The sequence below is a fragment of the Lynx rufus genome, unplaced genomic scaffold, assembly GCF_022079265.1.
Source record: "Lynx rufus isolate CCGP_SWC_20201006 ecotype Redwood Valley unplaced genomic scaffold, mLynRuf1.p SCAF_4, whole genome shotgun sequence".
In the NCBI taxonomy this organism is placed as follows: Eukaryota; Metazoa; Chordata; class Mammalia; order Carnivora; family Felidae; genus Lynx; species Lynx rufus.
In genome coordinates this window covers 72802344-72816539 of record NW_025814856.1, presented here as the reverse complement: position 1 = coordinate 72816539, position 14196 = coordinate 72802344, and the positions used below count along the sequence as shown (strand labels likewise).

The 14196-nt window shown below is 49.2% G+C and overlaps 1 protein-coding gene across 1 annotated transcript in view; it reads right to left on the bottom strand.

Moving 5' to 3' along the window:
* Positions 1-1265: 1265 nt before the first annotated feature.
* Positions 1266-14196, bottom strand: part of GLI3 (GLI family zinc finger 3) — a 265226-nt gene continuing 252295 nt past the window's right edge. The window contains exons 12-14 of the mRNA XM_047097109.1: positions 9317-9607; positions 4571-4898; positions 1266-3571 (exon numbers count right to left, since the gene is read on the bottom strand). Coding sequence (XP_046953065.1) covers positions 1266-3571; positions 4571-4898; positions 9317-9607 — 2925 coding nt within the window. The remainder of the gene's footprint in view (positions 3572-4570; positions 4899-9316; positions 9608-14196) is intronic.

Below are 14196 nucleotides of genomic sequence, written 5' to 3'. Positions count from 1 at the left end.
CAATTGTTAAAGGGATTTATTCCAAAGGTCATCATATGTGAGCTTTTCTTTCACAACTAAGTTTTACCAATCCTTTAAAATAGGGCACTTAGAATAGAAATACTCCTTCACTACAGTGGAATTAATATATGGCAATGACATAGGCGGCTGCCAGGTTGTTTCAATACCTATATACTTGGAACTATATATAATCAATTCTCAGTTACCTATGACAACGGGTAAAGAGATGGAACTATCATTAACAAATACAGCAAACCCACAAATGTTCCCCCAACTATTTCTACCCAGTAGCTTCACTCTACAATCTACCTAACTTCTCGTCGGGACAGATGCAAGTAGCAAACTCGTGGCCCTTCCCCTCTCTCCCTGGAGCGCGGAACAGCATCGAACGGTCATGGGGACGGAGGGAGAAAAAGCAAGACAGATAACTGAGGAGTTGAGCGTGTAGACGTACCTGCCCTGAGTGCACTCACGGACAGGAGAATTCTAAACCCCAACCGTGAACAAACTAGTTCATCTGCCAGAGCCCCAAATTCCCGCTGTGTGCAAGTGTTGAAAGCATGCCCTGACCTGAACTGGGGGGGGGGGGGGGCGAGGAGGGGGAGCAGGTAAAAAAAAATCGGTTATCTCTGCTACAGCGCCCCCACCAGAGATTCTTAAACTCACTATTCTTATTCTGATTCTTGTGCCCAGTGTGGGAATTACCAAAAACAAAAACAAAAACAAAACAAAACGAAAACCCTCCAAAAACCCAAAAACAAACACAGAGCACATGTAAAGGGAAATTTGAAAAGCTGGAAGCATCACCCCTCGGTCAAAAAGCACACCAACTCCTATTTCCTTTGAGTAACAGAGAAACATATCAAATCCTTTCGTCTGACCTCTCTTTGAAAAGAAATGAGAACATGCACATCGCACATTTACACTGGTTTACTAGAAAGGGGGATGGGCTTATAGTTAAAAAAAAAAAAAGAGGATGGTTCTAGTGTAACAATACTGATTCAAAACTGAAATGGAAGACAGTTTCTCCCTAGAATACTTTAGGGTTGTTCAGAGTCCTTTTCCATAAAAGGAATATACTTGAAACACATCCCAGTTAGGTGAGATGAGATTGCTAAAATACATACAGAACTAAAAACAAAACAAAACAAAACAAAAAAACAGCAAAAACAAAAACAAAAACAAAAAAACAAAAAAACTGAGTCCATTTAATCTTTTAAACTCCTAAAGTTTCACGTTGGTTGGCAGCCTTCTCCCCTAACGCCCTATTGCATAACTGCAAGGAATTTGCTTTCTTCCGCGAGGGAGGTCAGCAAGGAGCTCATGTCCCCGATGGCCATGTTGGTGGTGCTCACGGACAGCGCCGGCAGCGGGAGGGACGCGCGGGGCGTCGTGAGGCGGGAGGAGGAAAGGGAAAGGTTCTGAATGATGCTGGGGCTCAGGGCTCCTGACATCAGGCTGGCGTGGTCCCCGTCGTCTATGATGGCGTCAAAATCAATCTGCACCCCTTCCAGGTCATGGCCGTCAAGGCCGTCAACCGTGCTGGTCACCTGGTTAGCACCCGGGGAAAGTAATTCAGAGTTTTCGGCGCTGGCCCCCTGTAGCAGGCAGTTGGCTTCGGAGATGGAGAAGGAACCAGTCTTCATGTCGTGCTGACCGAAGCCAACGGGTTGGTCATAGAACTGACCAGAGTAACCCTGCACGTTAGAACACAGCTGATGGGGCTGCCCTTGCATCTCCGTCTTGATGCCGTTCACCTTGCAGGTCTGACTTGTGTCACTGAGCTGTCCCTGCTGCAGAGAGAGGCTGCCCCTCAGCGCAGCCTGGCGCCGGCCTCCCCCGTAGCCGGCACACGGCTGGTAGCCCCTGGCGGCCGCCAAGCCTGCCGGCTGGCTGCCGATGCAGGGAGGCCCCGGCAGGCCGCTCTCCGGCCCTTGATAGACGTTGAGGTGTGAGGTAGCACTAACCTGCCCTAGCATCTGCTGAGCGCCGCGGCCGGCCCCTGGGTGGTGCACGCTGTCGCTGAGGAGCTGATGGGCCAGGTACCCCTGTCCCACCAGGTCTTGGGTGGCCATGCCACTCACCGCGGCGCCCGCGGACTCGCCGGGCACCCCCGGCGACAGGCCAAACTCTGGCTGGCTCCCGCTTCCCTGCGCTGAGGTGCTTTTCAGCTTTGCCGCTGGAATCCCGGCCCCGCAGACGCCGTCCGGCAAGCCGGGCGCCCCCGGCTGCCTGTTGAGGCAGTTCCCGTACTGCTGGGCCTTGTAGGGCTGTGCGTGGAAGGCGTTTCCGCTGTGCTCGGGGCCGCCGTAGGAGCTGCCGGGCTCTGCGAGGCTCTGGTAGGCCCCGGCTGGGCCAGCTCCGCTCCTCAAGGCATCCTGTGGGTGCGCGCCCGGGTTGCCGTAGAGGCTGAAGGCTCGCGGCTGCGGCGCCGCGGGCCGCGGGCCGCATTTCAGCTTGGAGGAGCACAGGTCGGCGCTGCCGGAGCTGACTTCGTTCCACTGAATGGGCAGGTCGGATTTGCTGGCTTCGGTGCAGGGCTGCTCCAGCCGGCGGTACTGCTGGCCGGCGTGGCCGTCGGGCAGCCCCGGAGGCTCAAAGTCCCCGGGCCCGCTCCCCAAGCCGGGCCCGGGGGGCACTTTGCCGTCGTCAGAGACGGCGCTTTGGAAGTGCTGCTCGTATCCCGCTTGGTTCTGGGAATTCAAATACTGCACCACGTCATCGGGCAAGAAATCCTCATCGTTCAGGTTCACGTCGGCGTCCACGGTCAGGGACTCCAGGGTGATGTTCTCAGTGATGCTCGGAGGGCAGGGAGACGGCAGGAAGTGGCGGGGCGGGCCGCCCTCGGGCCGAGTGTAGTTCTGAAGCACTAAGTTCCGCTTGTCCAGGGATGGGGGCAAACCCGGGGGGTCAAAGCCGTGGAGGCTGCTGAACCGCTGCACGCGGGGCAGGGAGAGGCTCTCGGACACCGTCCTCACCGGGTCGCTGGCCCTCCTCACGCCGTTGCCCAGCACGTCCGGGGGCAGTAGAGGGCGGCGGCCCGACCCGTGGGCGCCCCCGTCGCTACACCTCCGCGGAGGGTGGACGGGGGGCAGGGCCCCCGCGGGCTCCCTGCCGTCGCCGAGCAGGGCCATCCGGGTCTTCAGGCTCATCCTCTCCATGTTGGGCAGCGGCGTGGGGGGCGGCCCGCCCGTGGCCGCCGCGTACTTGGCTTTCAGCCGGTACTGCTGCGCGGGCGTGAGGCTGAGCAGGCTGGGCAGGCCCTCGCACTGGCTGGCCTCGCTGGACCTGCGCGACGCGTCCGTGGAGATGGGGTCGTACGAGTCGGCCACGCTCACGTTCTGGGGCCGGCCCTCGGCCTGGGACGCCTCGCTGGACCTGCGGCTGGAGAAGCAGGGGGAGATGCCCGAGGAGCGCCGGCTGCTCAGGTAGGCGGAGCTGATGGTGCTGGTGCTGCTGTCCCTCCGGTTGAGCATGTTCAGCATGGTGATGTCCACACCAGAAAGGTCGCTTCTGTTCGGGAGCAGAGTCATGGGCCCGCCCAAACTGCAGCTGGTACTGGGCTGAGTGCCTACGGAGGAAGGGTGGGAAACACGGATTCGTTTCAGGGTGACGTGGAACAGGCCCCGGGATTACAAGCCGGCGGGAAAGCTGGCCGACCCCCGGCTTAGACAAAACGGTAAAATCACCCTGGATCAGTTAAGCGGCTTCACAAGTGGAGGTCTAGGGCAAGATGAAGAGTCCTGGGATGTGCACACAGTGCCTGGGTTACAGGCAAGGCTAAGGCCATTCCAGGAGTGTCATATGGACCGGAGGGCTTCCTCGACATCCTGAGAAGGGGGAGTCTGCCTGAGCTGGTGGGTGGGGAGGTTCCCCCTTTAGGATACGGCCCTGGTATTCGGTGCAATCTCAGGAGCGAAATCTGACATGGGTCTGCCAGTGCAAAAGGCTGCCTGGCTTCCCTTGAAACGTCAAATCAAGGTGGCTGCTGAACTGGGCCACCTGGGTGGCTCAGTAGGTTAAGCGCCTGACTTCAGCTCAGGTCATGATCTCGTGGTCCGTGAGTTCCAGCCCCACATCCGGCTCCGTGCTGACAGTTCAGAGGCTGAAACCTACTGTGGCTTCTGTATCTCCATCTCTCTGCCCAGCTCCCACTCATACTGTCTCTGTCTCTCTTAAAAATAAATAAACATTAAAAAAAAAAAAAAGGTGGCTGTGGAACTCCCAACTGTAGACTGGAAACCAGATGGCAATGCTAACCCCAAATGTCTTTGTTGCAGGGATCTCCCCACCCTGGTCTAACAGCTACAATTTCACCATCAGAACGGTAGTCATGCACACAGTATTATCATCCTGTGTGCTACTTTCTGTTTCGGGATCATCCCCTTATTACCTGTTTTTAAAATATGGACTCCCCAGAAAGGCAACCCTGACACGTACGTATGCTGACAGTATAATGTGAGGACCAGGGGACATACCAACACACGTCAAGCCTGGTTCCTCTCACACTGGTTTATACAGAAAAGAACAGACAGCCCTGAGCTGACGTGAGGTAGGACATGGAACTCACCGTTTCCTATGAGAGGAGAGACTGCAGGGGCTTTGGGGGGTAGAATGGGGTTCAGTCGTGGCAGTATTCCATTCACTTGTTTGAGCCTTTCTAGTTTTACGTGTTCCATCCATTTGGTCCCTGCCGGATTCCTCCTGGCTTGCAAAGCGAGGGCCGTGGTGGCAGTGGAAATGGTCGAGTCCATGATTGGGGTTTCGTCGATGGCCCCGAGGTCTCCCACACCCCCGCCGTCGGTCAGAGGAAGCTCGAGCCCACTGTTGGAATAGTTGCTGATGGGGGACTGTTGGCTGCTGCATGAAGACTGACCACCAGGGCTTGGCTGAGATGTCTGCTGGGGTCGAGAGGAAAGCAGAGAAACGTCACCGCGAAGGAAAAAGGAAAGGGAGCTGGGAATGAGAGCTCATGCAGACCTAGCCCCGACGGGAGCTCAGCGGGTTGCATGAGAAGAACTATGTGCTGGTGAAGGGAGGCGGCCTCCCTCGACCACAGAGACTGATGGAATGCCAGGTGGATGTGCAGTGGGGGCGATGGAAGCCGGGCTTGCTGCACGGGGTGTGACTGGCACCACCTCCGCTTGTGGAATCCCGCCCCAGAGGCCAGCTCTGCAAACACACTCCCTCAGGTGCAATCCCGCTTGCACGACCTGACTTTATCCTCCGGGCAAAATACTTGGTCACTCTGAACCTCAGTTTCCTTATCCCTTATAAAAGGGGGACATCCTCCTTATCTTCGGGACCGTTGTGGGAATTGTGAGGCCCAGAAAGCGCACGAAATATAAAAAGACCTGGGAAACATTTACTGATTGGCTCTGAGAGCATCAGCTGGTCTTATTATCCCAGGTGGCTTTGGCCCAGAGGTTCATGCTGCTTGGCTACAGCATACGTGGAAGCTGAGCACCAGCAGCACACGAGACCCTCTCTGAGCTATTCGGGGATGGTTCCCCAAGCTCTCTGTGACCTCTGCCTCTTTCTGTGCGTACTTGACTGCTCTGTAGAACCCCAACCAGGCTGTGGGTAAAGGCAGCTGTAGGAGGCACAACCTCCATCACTTAGCTTCTGCTGTACCCGGAAGGGTGGTGGGGGTGGGGGGCTTGAAAGGCTGCAAGTTACAGCCATCTGAGTCTGGGGAATGATCGAAAGTGCCCTGGCATTTCTCTAGGAGAATCAGGAAACGTCTCTCCGCCCCCAACCGCGTGGACTGTGGAAGACAATTCTGCAACTAGACAGAAACTTGATCTAGTCCACTGATTCTCAGTCAGGGAGAGGACCCCCCCCCCCCCGTCCGGAGCTCCTGGAGCTGGGGAGCAGAAAGCTGACTGTCCTCAGGTCTGGGGAGCACCATATAAAATGGCCCTCAAGGAGCAGTCTGCTCTATCTAAAATCTCACCGGTGCCCTGGTTGATACACAGTATCACCCCTTTTGTGTTGATAAGAAAAGTGATATTCGTTCAGAGAAGTTCAGTGACTGACCAGAGTCACAAAGTCACAAAGTCAATGGTGTGACCAGCCTAGACTCCCAGCTGGGGGCTAGTTCCATTCTTCCACAGTGCCTTCCTCCACCATTACTCTACAAACTGGAGCCTGACAGCAGCCGGAAGAGCAAATCCTCCAGGGAGAGAGAACTACACACACACACACACACACACACACACACACACACTCAGTGACAGACACCTACTGCCCCAGGTGGGCTGCACGGTACCATCGGGAAGGGGTTTTAGACAGAGGGCTTCTCAGTAGAACCCGTTAACACTCGCTCTGCAACCACAGCACATACACCCAAGCAAATGAACACTTTCTAAGTGAGTGCCATGTGATACACGCAGTTTGTCCTGGGCAACCAAGCAGAGCAAAGTGAGACACACAAATGGGATCATGAGTTCGTGAAGCCTCGCTTGAGTTTTGCTTCCGCAGAATCTTGGGAGTGCCGGGCCACCTGCTCCTTCCCAAGGTACTTGGAGCATCCAGAGTTCTCTTGGTCTTTTCCTCTTGGACTGTCCACTCCGAGTGCGTGCGTGTGGATCTGTGTGGATGTGTACGTACACACGCACCGCAGACTCACTTCCACAGGGCACAGGAGGAGATGCAAATGAGCTTGTAATGAGAGCTGCTCAGAGGAGCTCAGACATTTAAATATAGATTAACTTGCTAACAGCAAATGTATACAGATCGTCCTCAAAGAGGGAGGTACCTGTCTGGTCCAAGAATGAATTTACATGTGTCAATCTGATAATTAAATAGTCTTTGCGAACATCTGCTTGGTCGGCCCCAGTGTGATTTATTATGAAAGCCTAGACAAATAAAACGATGAGTTTCACCATCTAACTCCACATTTCCACATGCTGAACGTTCAAAACACATTGCTTCTATGTTTGAAACAGATCTGAGTAATGGTCACTACCAAAGATATCACAAAGCACAAAAAAAAAAACAAAAGAAAAATGGAACGCTTAAAAGTTAAATGTTAAAATGAACACAAAACAAAAAGGGCAGAGAAGCCAAAATTCCCTCACCTTATTACCCACTGTCCTTAGGAAGTGAGAACAAGACATTTAGGAGCATTACAAAGAAGAGATGTGGAATTAATAAGAAAAAAAGAAGAAAGAATTTAATTCATAGCATGATGATCAAAGACAAGTTTTTAAAGAAAGAACATTAGAAATTAAATCTCATATGCATTAGTAAATGTCTATGAAGGTGTCTACTTCTATATGCATGTGTATGTACACAATAACCCCAGTAGGAAATTTGATTTTTTTTAGCCTTACCTATAAAATATGGAGCTTCGTCTCGATCTCTATGATCCCTTCCAGCCCATGTTTCTATGATTTAATTACTTTATAAAATAGTTCACATCTTGGGGCATCTCAGATGTCACTGAGCCAAATAACTATAAGTTCCTATTTCTACCAATTTTCTTTTTAAATAATGGGTGTTTGGAGAGGAGATGACAAGTTTCCTTGGGCTAGGGATGTACATTAAAGGTACGAGAGGCTCTGGGTCCGTAGGATGTCCAAAGAACATAAATCATTGTCTCTCGATGACATAATCTAGGAGACTACAGATTCATTTTCCTTGTTTCATTAAACACTTGAGGATAAACTGTTGAATGTTCTGCACAGTACAGGTGGACTTTATTTTAGGAAATTGATATGTGGTCCCGAAAGAAAGGAGTATAGAAAACACTGCTCGTGAACTAATTAATTTTAAATTATAGTGATGAGTCATAACACACACATCAACTTTTGACTAAGGTGCCTTTTCTTTTTCTTTTCTGACTCAGGTGCTTTTTAAAAACAAAATACAGCTACCCTCTGGGAAGTAATGATAAATCTGGAGAGCTCATTTGTATTATTTTTGGCTAGACTTTATGTCGCTTTCTAAAACTTGTAAGACAAACTCAGTAAGTCATTAAAATTCAATCAGTCATTCAACTCCACTCTGTCAACCCTGGAACTGAATGTGCATTCTTTCTTACCCATACGTACTGCTGTGTAGTGATATCACTCTGGAATTCACAGGATGTCCACCCGATTGCTGGACTGTCCTCATTTTAAGAAAACACTTCCTTAAACTGAGTATACATATGCCTGCCTGACCATTTCCAGGCATCTGTTAATCTAAGCGCACGGAGTACCTGGTACCTTTCCTGGTACCAGGAAATCTACCTGGTACATTTCCTCCTTATGCAGAGAGCGCCAGACCAGAACCTGACACGTTCCCAGAGCTGACTCCATTAGGTACACTGCCAAATACAAATGTACTGAACCTCTTCGGACAGCTTCTCTTTTCATTTTTCTCATCTTCTAAAAAGTTTTAGATGTTTCAGTATGGCACATACATAAAGAAAAATCACCAACAGAAGTTTGAGAGAAGTCGCGACTGTAGCATAAACCATCCATCAGTCACCAAACCAGAATGAGTTTTCCCTGTGACATCTTTCAAATGCCTCCCTTGCTCTCTGCCTCCTTGGTTCAGGTATCACAGCAGAAATGGTCTCTGGTCTATCAAGCCAATCCCTAGCCTGGAACTCAAGCTGGCTTTTCTAAAATAAACCAGCTGTGCCAAGTCATTCCCCATCACCAGTAAAATCTAATCTTTCTTATCCTCACTCGTTTTTACTTCTGCACATCCTCCCAGGGCCCCACGGTTTCTGCGGCCCTGCCCCTGCCCCTCTCTAAGTGCTGAACTTGAGGGCCACCCCCTCAGCCTCGCCAGTCACATCCTCAAGTGCGCGGGTGGTTTGTTCCCCCCTTGAATGCTCTCATGCAGACTTGTGTTAAAGACCTAGCACATGGAGTTGTAAATATTTGCCTATTGCTGGTCTGTCTACCCTGCTGGACTGTAAGTGCCTAAAGACCGGGGACCATGGCTTATTTATCTCAGGGTCACCCGGCCAAAGCACAAGACAAAAAACATGTTTCCAGAAAGACAGAATGGATGATTTTCTGCATTATGGCCTTGCTGAAAATGTAGACAGTCATGCCTCTCTACCTGCCACAACAAAGTGGTCTGGCTCCAGATTGATTTAGCTAACCGTTAGCAAACCTTGATGCTCTTTTCTGAGCTCTTCTACACTGATTCACCTTGAGTAAGGAAACCAGGTCTCTGAGCTCCTGACCTCTTCAATCAGAGAGCCCAGGGCAGTGAGGACCCGGGCAGTCTGGTCCCTCCTAATGCCCTAGCTGGCTTTTGAAAACGACCTAGGGTGGCTTGAGGTCAAGCAGAAGGAAAGTGAATGACATACCATGGGCTTCTCTGCCTTGACTGCTTTCACTTGGAGGCATTCTTCCCGCTTTGAGGTAGTGTTGCTGAGGTCCTTCTGCTCACCAAGGGCTCCCTGAGTCTGCCGGCCAGGTGACCTGGACTGTGAGTGGCTGCCGGAATCTCGTGGTGGGGGAGGCCGAGGATGTATGTCCCCACGCTGCTTCTTGGTGACATGAGCCTCTGGGCCATGCACTGTCTTCACATGCTTCCGGAGGGAACTGGGGTCTGTGTAGCGCTTAGTGCAGCCTGGGATTTTGCACACATACGGTTTCTGCCGAAAGCCACATGGAACGAAATAAGAGACGGTTATCAAAGGGATAATGCCCCAGCCCAACAGTCTCGTGGGTGCACACCGTATCTTGAATTCCTTCAAAAGCACTGCCGCAAAGCTGTGATGTGTTCAAATACCTCTACGTACTGTTTAATAAAGGCCATCTGAATACCGGTCAGTGAATCTAGCTTTAATAGGCTATTCTTTTAGAGAATGTGCTAGGAGAGCGAGGAGTGCGTAACTTGCCTGTATGTTCTTGGAAACATTTATCCTGAGAGTAGGAAGAAGTATCCTGTGCCACGGTAGCTACTCAATAGGTATTTGAAGATGATGGTAACAAAAGATGGTGGTAGCGACCACCGTCTTCTTCTAAGAAGAAGATTTAAAGACACCTGTCACCTAATCAGAAGAAAGCTATATGCCTTGGGGAGGGTCTGTGTGAAGAAATTCCTTAGGGATGTCCTGGTTCTCAGACCAAAAAAATCCCTACAGCCTTTGTGGAAATGTGCTCTCTATACACAGGCATAATTTTAAAACATTGCCAACCCCTCTTCAATGTTAGAGATCACGAAAATATGCCCGTTTGGGTGGCATTACCACGGTCTGGGATGATCAGGGCTCTGAATATCCAGAACCTTTCGGATTTTCAAAGCTCTAAAGCCCTGTTAGACCGTCTATGAAAGCTCACTCACAAACTGAGAAGGGCTGTTGGATGGTGTCCTGGACATGAGGGTTCCTGATCTAGGCTTTGCTCTTGAACACTGAGGCCTGTGAATTATTTCATTTCCTTTGTGGGCCAGCGATCAAACCTACAAATGCTGTCATTAAAAAGTATATGGATGCTTATAACTAAATTATTCACTCAAATCACAGAATCACTGTCACCGACTCATGACCAACATCAGAACTGAGATCTTGTTTACCCGGCTTGAAATATAATATATGCATGAGTGCTTATATGAGTAGATGTCTATGTATATCAGAAGGTAAGCTATTAGGTAAGTGATAGTCATAAAAAGCATGATTAATGTAATGTACCCATTATATTAAAAAAGATGTCCTGTCTTAAAGAATGTATGTGTCTAAAAGATGCTTTTTCACTAAAAGCCCAAGAACAGACTGAGTGCTACATAAAACGATGAAATGTCCTAATGTAGTAAGTGAAGACTCCGAAAATTATCCCGAGAGACTTCACCTCCAAATTTGCGATTCTTTTGGGTAGAATTGATTCCCATTAACTATGAATTACTTCTATTCAGAGGCTTGTGTGATTTGCAGCATATATATAATGAGACGAGCACATCAAATTCTATGCATTAGGGACAGAAGAATGGCTCCAGCGATCAGGGCCATTACCTTATAGTGTTCTGACATCGGCCCTGTGCCTGCTCACCTCACTGCCGTGACAGGCTGTTCCATCAGCGGGAACACTGGGATGTGTGGTGCAGGTGTCAGGGAGGGGTTGGGCCGGGGGAGGGCACACAGCCAGGCCAGCACTATGCGTCTGAGAAGCTCCTGTTCCCATAAATATATGCATGTGTATACTATGGGTTAGTTGGGAAAGGAGAACACAGCTAGAGATGGAGAGTCTACGCTTCCAGGACTGACAGCACCTACAAGTACATGTGGACCCATCCATGTGCCCTTGTGTGTGAGCATACACACTATCCACTTAAAAAAAACCATCAGAACACGGGTTCAGGAAACTTAATGTGTTAACGAAAAAACACATTAACCCAATTACGTGGCTTCGCCTCCAAATTCAGTTGTGATCAATGGCTGAGATGAAACAGAACTGTAGGTGAAGATAAATGTTGCCGGTCTCACGGTCCGAGATAACTCAACTTCTGCCATGGCTGTCTTCTTTTTGACCCCCTGAACCGAAGGTACTTTGTGAAAGCCATGGATACTTTTGTGTACTTGACTTTGTAGACTTTACCCAACTAGATTTTTCAATAAACATTTTGTGGTCCCTACTCTATGCAAGACTCTGTGAACACAAAATTATATACCGCAGGATTTGATGTCAGGGGATATAAAATATGCAGGAGAAATATGACAGCACGTAATTATCACCAGGGTAAACTCGGAATGCTACAGAATGATGTGGACACAGGGGAACCATTTTTCAGTTGGGGTGATTGGAGGAGGCATCAGTTATTAAGTTTTTACATCTGGGTATAATGCCCAGCTCAATGGGTCATGGTAAGGGTTAAACAGGACAACATACACGAAATGCTCACCCTGATGTGTTGCACACAGTAATTACTCAATGAACAGAACTTTATTAGGAGGAGGCATTGCAGCTGGGTCCTGAAAGAAGAACAAGATTCTGAGGGATAAAAATGAGGGAAGGGGATGCGAAAGAAAAGCCAAGGTCCAGAGTCAGGACCGCTTCGTGCACAGGGGCATGGCTGTCAGTGCCATTCACGGCCACAAAGGTAAGAGGTCAAGCCTGGAAGGGCAGGCTTGGGCCCAGTGACAGCAGGTACAAGCCCAGGGAGTCTAGACTTTCCCTAAAGGTAAGAGGGAGCTATTGGAACTTTCTGGAGAAGGAGATACAACCGAGTCAGACCCCAAGGAAACTTGTTTAGTGTGGCTTTGGGAGGACATAAGCTGTGTGGTCTGGAGGAAGGGTCCCTGGCAGAGGTCACTGCTACGGCCCCACATGGGTGAGGCAGCCTGGGGGTGGGTGGGAAGGGCCAGACTGGCTTCTAGCCCACAGTATTCTGTGCCGAACGTGGAACAGCAAGGCACTGTGTCACCTAACTAGCTCTCCCTATTTGTTTAGCGAATGAATGAAAGTACAAATAAGAAAGCAAATAAGTGAAAGAAGATATCTAGGACCGTCTTATGACACAAATCTAGACTTCCTGGACAAACTTAATTTTGGTGGATGTGAAAATGTCCATCATTCGGAAGGCCCAAGCCGTGCATGCTCAAGGCTGTTAATTTATTTTAGATAAACTGTTCCACCCTGGTGAAAGAGAGGACTGACCGAGGTATCTATTCCTCTCCTAATGGATAAACTTTCATACAGCATCGCACTTTTTACCTCACAGAAGTGTACAAGCTTAGCTGTAATGCATTTAAGCATAGCAAACTGCGGGGCACATATTTTAGGTCCATAAGAAAGACACAAAGCTGAGTAAGTATGTTTGTACATGTGCATACCACTAATCTTAACACACTCACTGCCCCAATTTCTTCATAAGAACAGGGGTGGGCCCTGGGCCCTGGGCCTATATACTATAGGAATGAATGTCTTCTAAATTTCTAGTCATAATTGTGCATATATATATATATATATATATATATGGAATGCAGTTAAGTATTTTAATTTAATTCTAAGTTAATCGCATTCCCTAAAACATTTTAAACTGAGATATAATTCACACACCATTAAAAGAACACTTCGAAATTGCACAGTGCAGTGGCATTTTGTACATCCGCAATCTTGTGCAACTGTCACTACTATCAATCAAATTCTAGGATGTTTTCATCATCCCCAAAAGAAATCCTTACCCTATTCCCTTCCCCTCAGCCTCTGGCAACCACTCATCTGCTTTCTGTCTCTATGGATTCGCCTAGACTCCCTAGAGGTTCTCACAAAACAAGTACAGTAGGTGACACTACAAGAAGTACGGGTAGTAAAAGCTTTTTTATTATGTTTTAAAATATTTTCCTTTGTTTATATTTGAGAGACACAGAGACAGACAGAGCATGAGCGGGGGAGGGGCAGAGAGAGAGAGGGAGACACAGAATCCGAAGCAGGCTCTGGGCTCTGAGCTGTCAGCACACAGCCTGATGCTGGGCTTGAACCCACGAACCGGGAAATCATGACCTGAGCGGAGTCGGAAGCCCAACCGACTGAGCCACCCAGGTGCCCCTGTAAAAGCATTTTTGACATGAAAATATGGGTATGTGGGATCTCCCCCAAAGCATCCTCAAACAGTTGACTAATAATGAGATTCCAAAGGATGCAATCTCCTTAGTCCACCATGACCCTTTCAAAAAGAGTTCACACATGTGAACCTGCACATATAAGCTTCAGTGTGAGTGTGCTTTTAAGAAAGTGTGGGGGACGCTTGGGTGGCTCAGGGGGTTAAGTGTCTGATTCTTGATTTCTGCTCAGGTCATGATCTCGTGGTTTGCATCGGACTCTGTGCTGACACTGCAGAGGCTGCATGGGATTCTCTCTGTCCCTTTCTCCCTGCTGTTCCCCTGCTCGTACTCTTTCTTCCTCTCTCTCAAAATAAAGAGATAAACTTAAAAAAAAAAAAAAGTGTCGTTAATCTCTTCAGAGATGTTTTTGCTCTGTCCCTTAAGCTGAAGGGACATTTGGCAAGGACCTTAAAGCCAATGGTCCCTGAGCTGAAAGGTCAAATGCTCCTCTCTCACACACTGCAACCGCACTGATGACGTGCTTAGTGGGGCAGAACGATGTCTCCTGTTGACAAATTCTGGCCAGCCATCGCATTTTTACCCAAAACATGAAGAGCTTTTTTGTTCATCTCTGGATTCATTCAAGAGAAGGCATCACAGACAAGTCAGAACTTGAGCTAGAGCTTCAAATAGAAGCTGGAGGC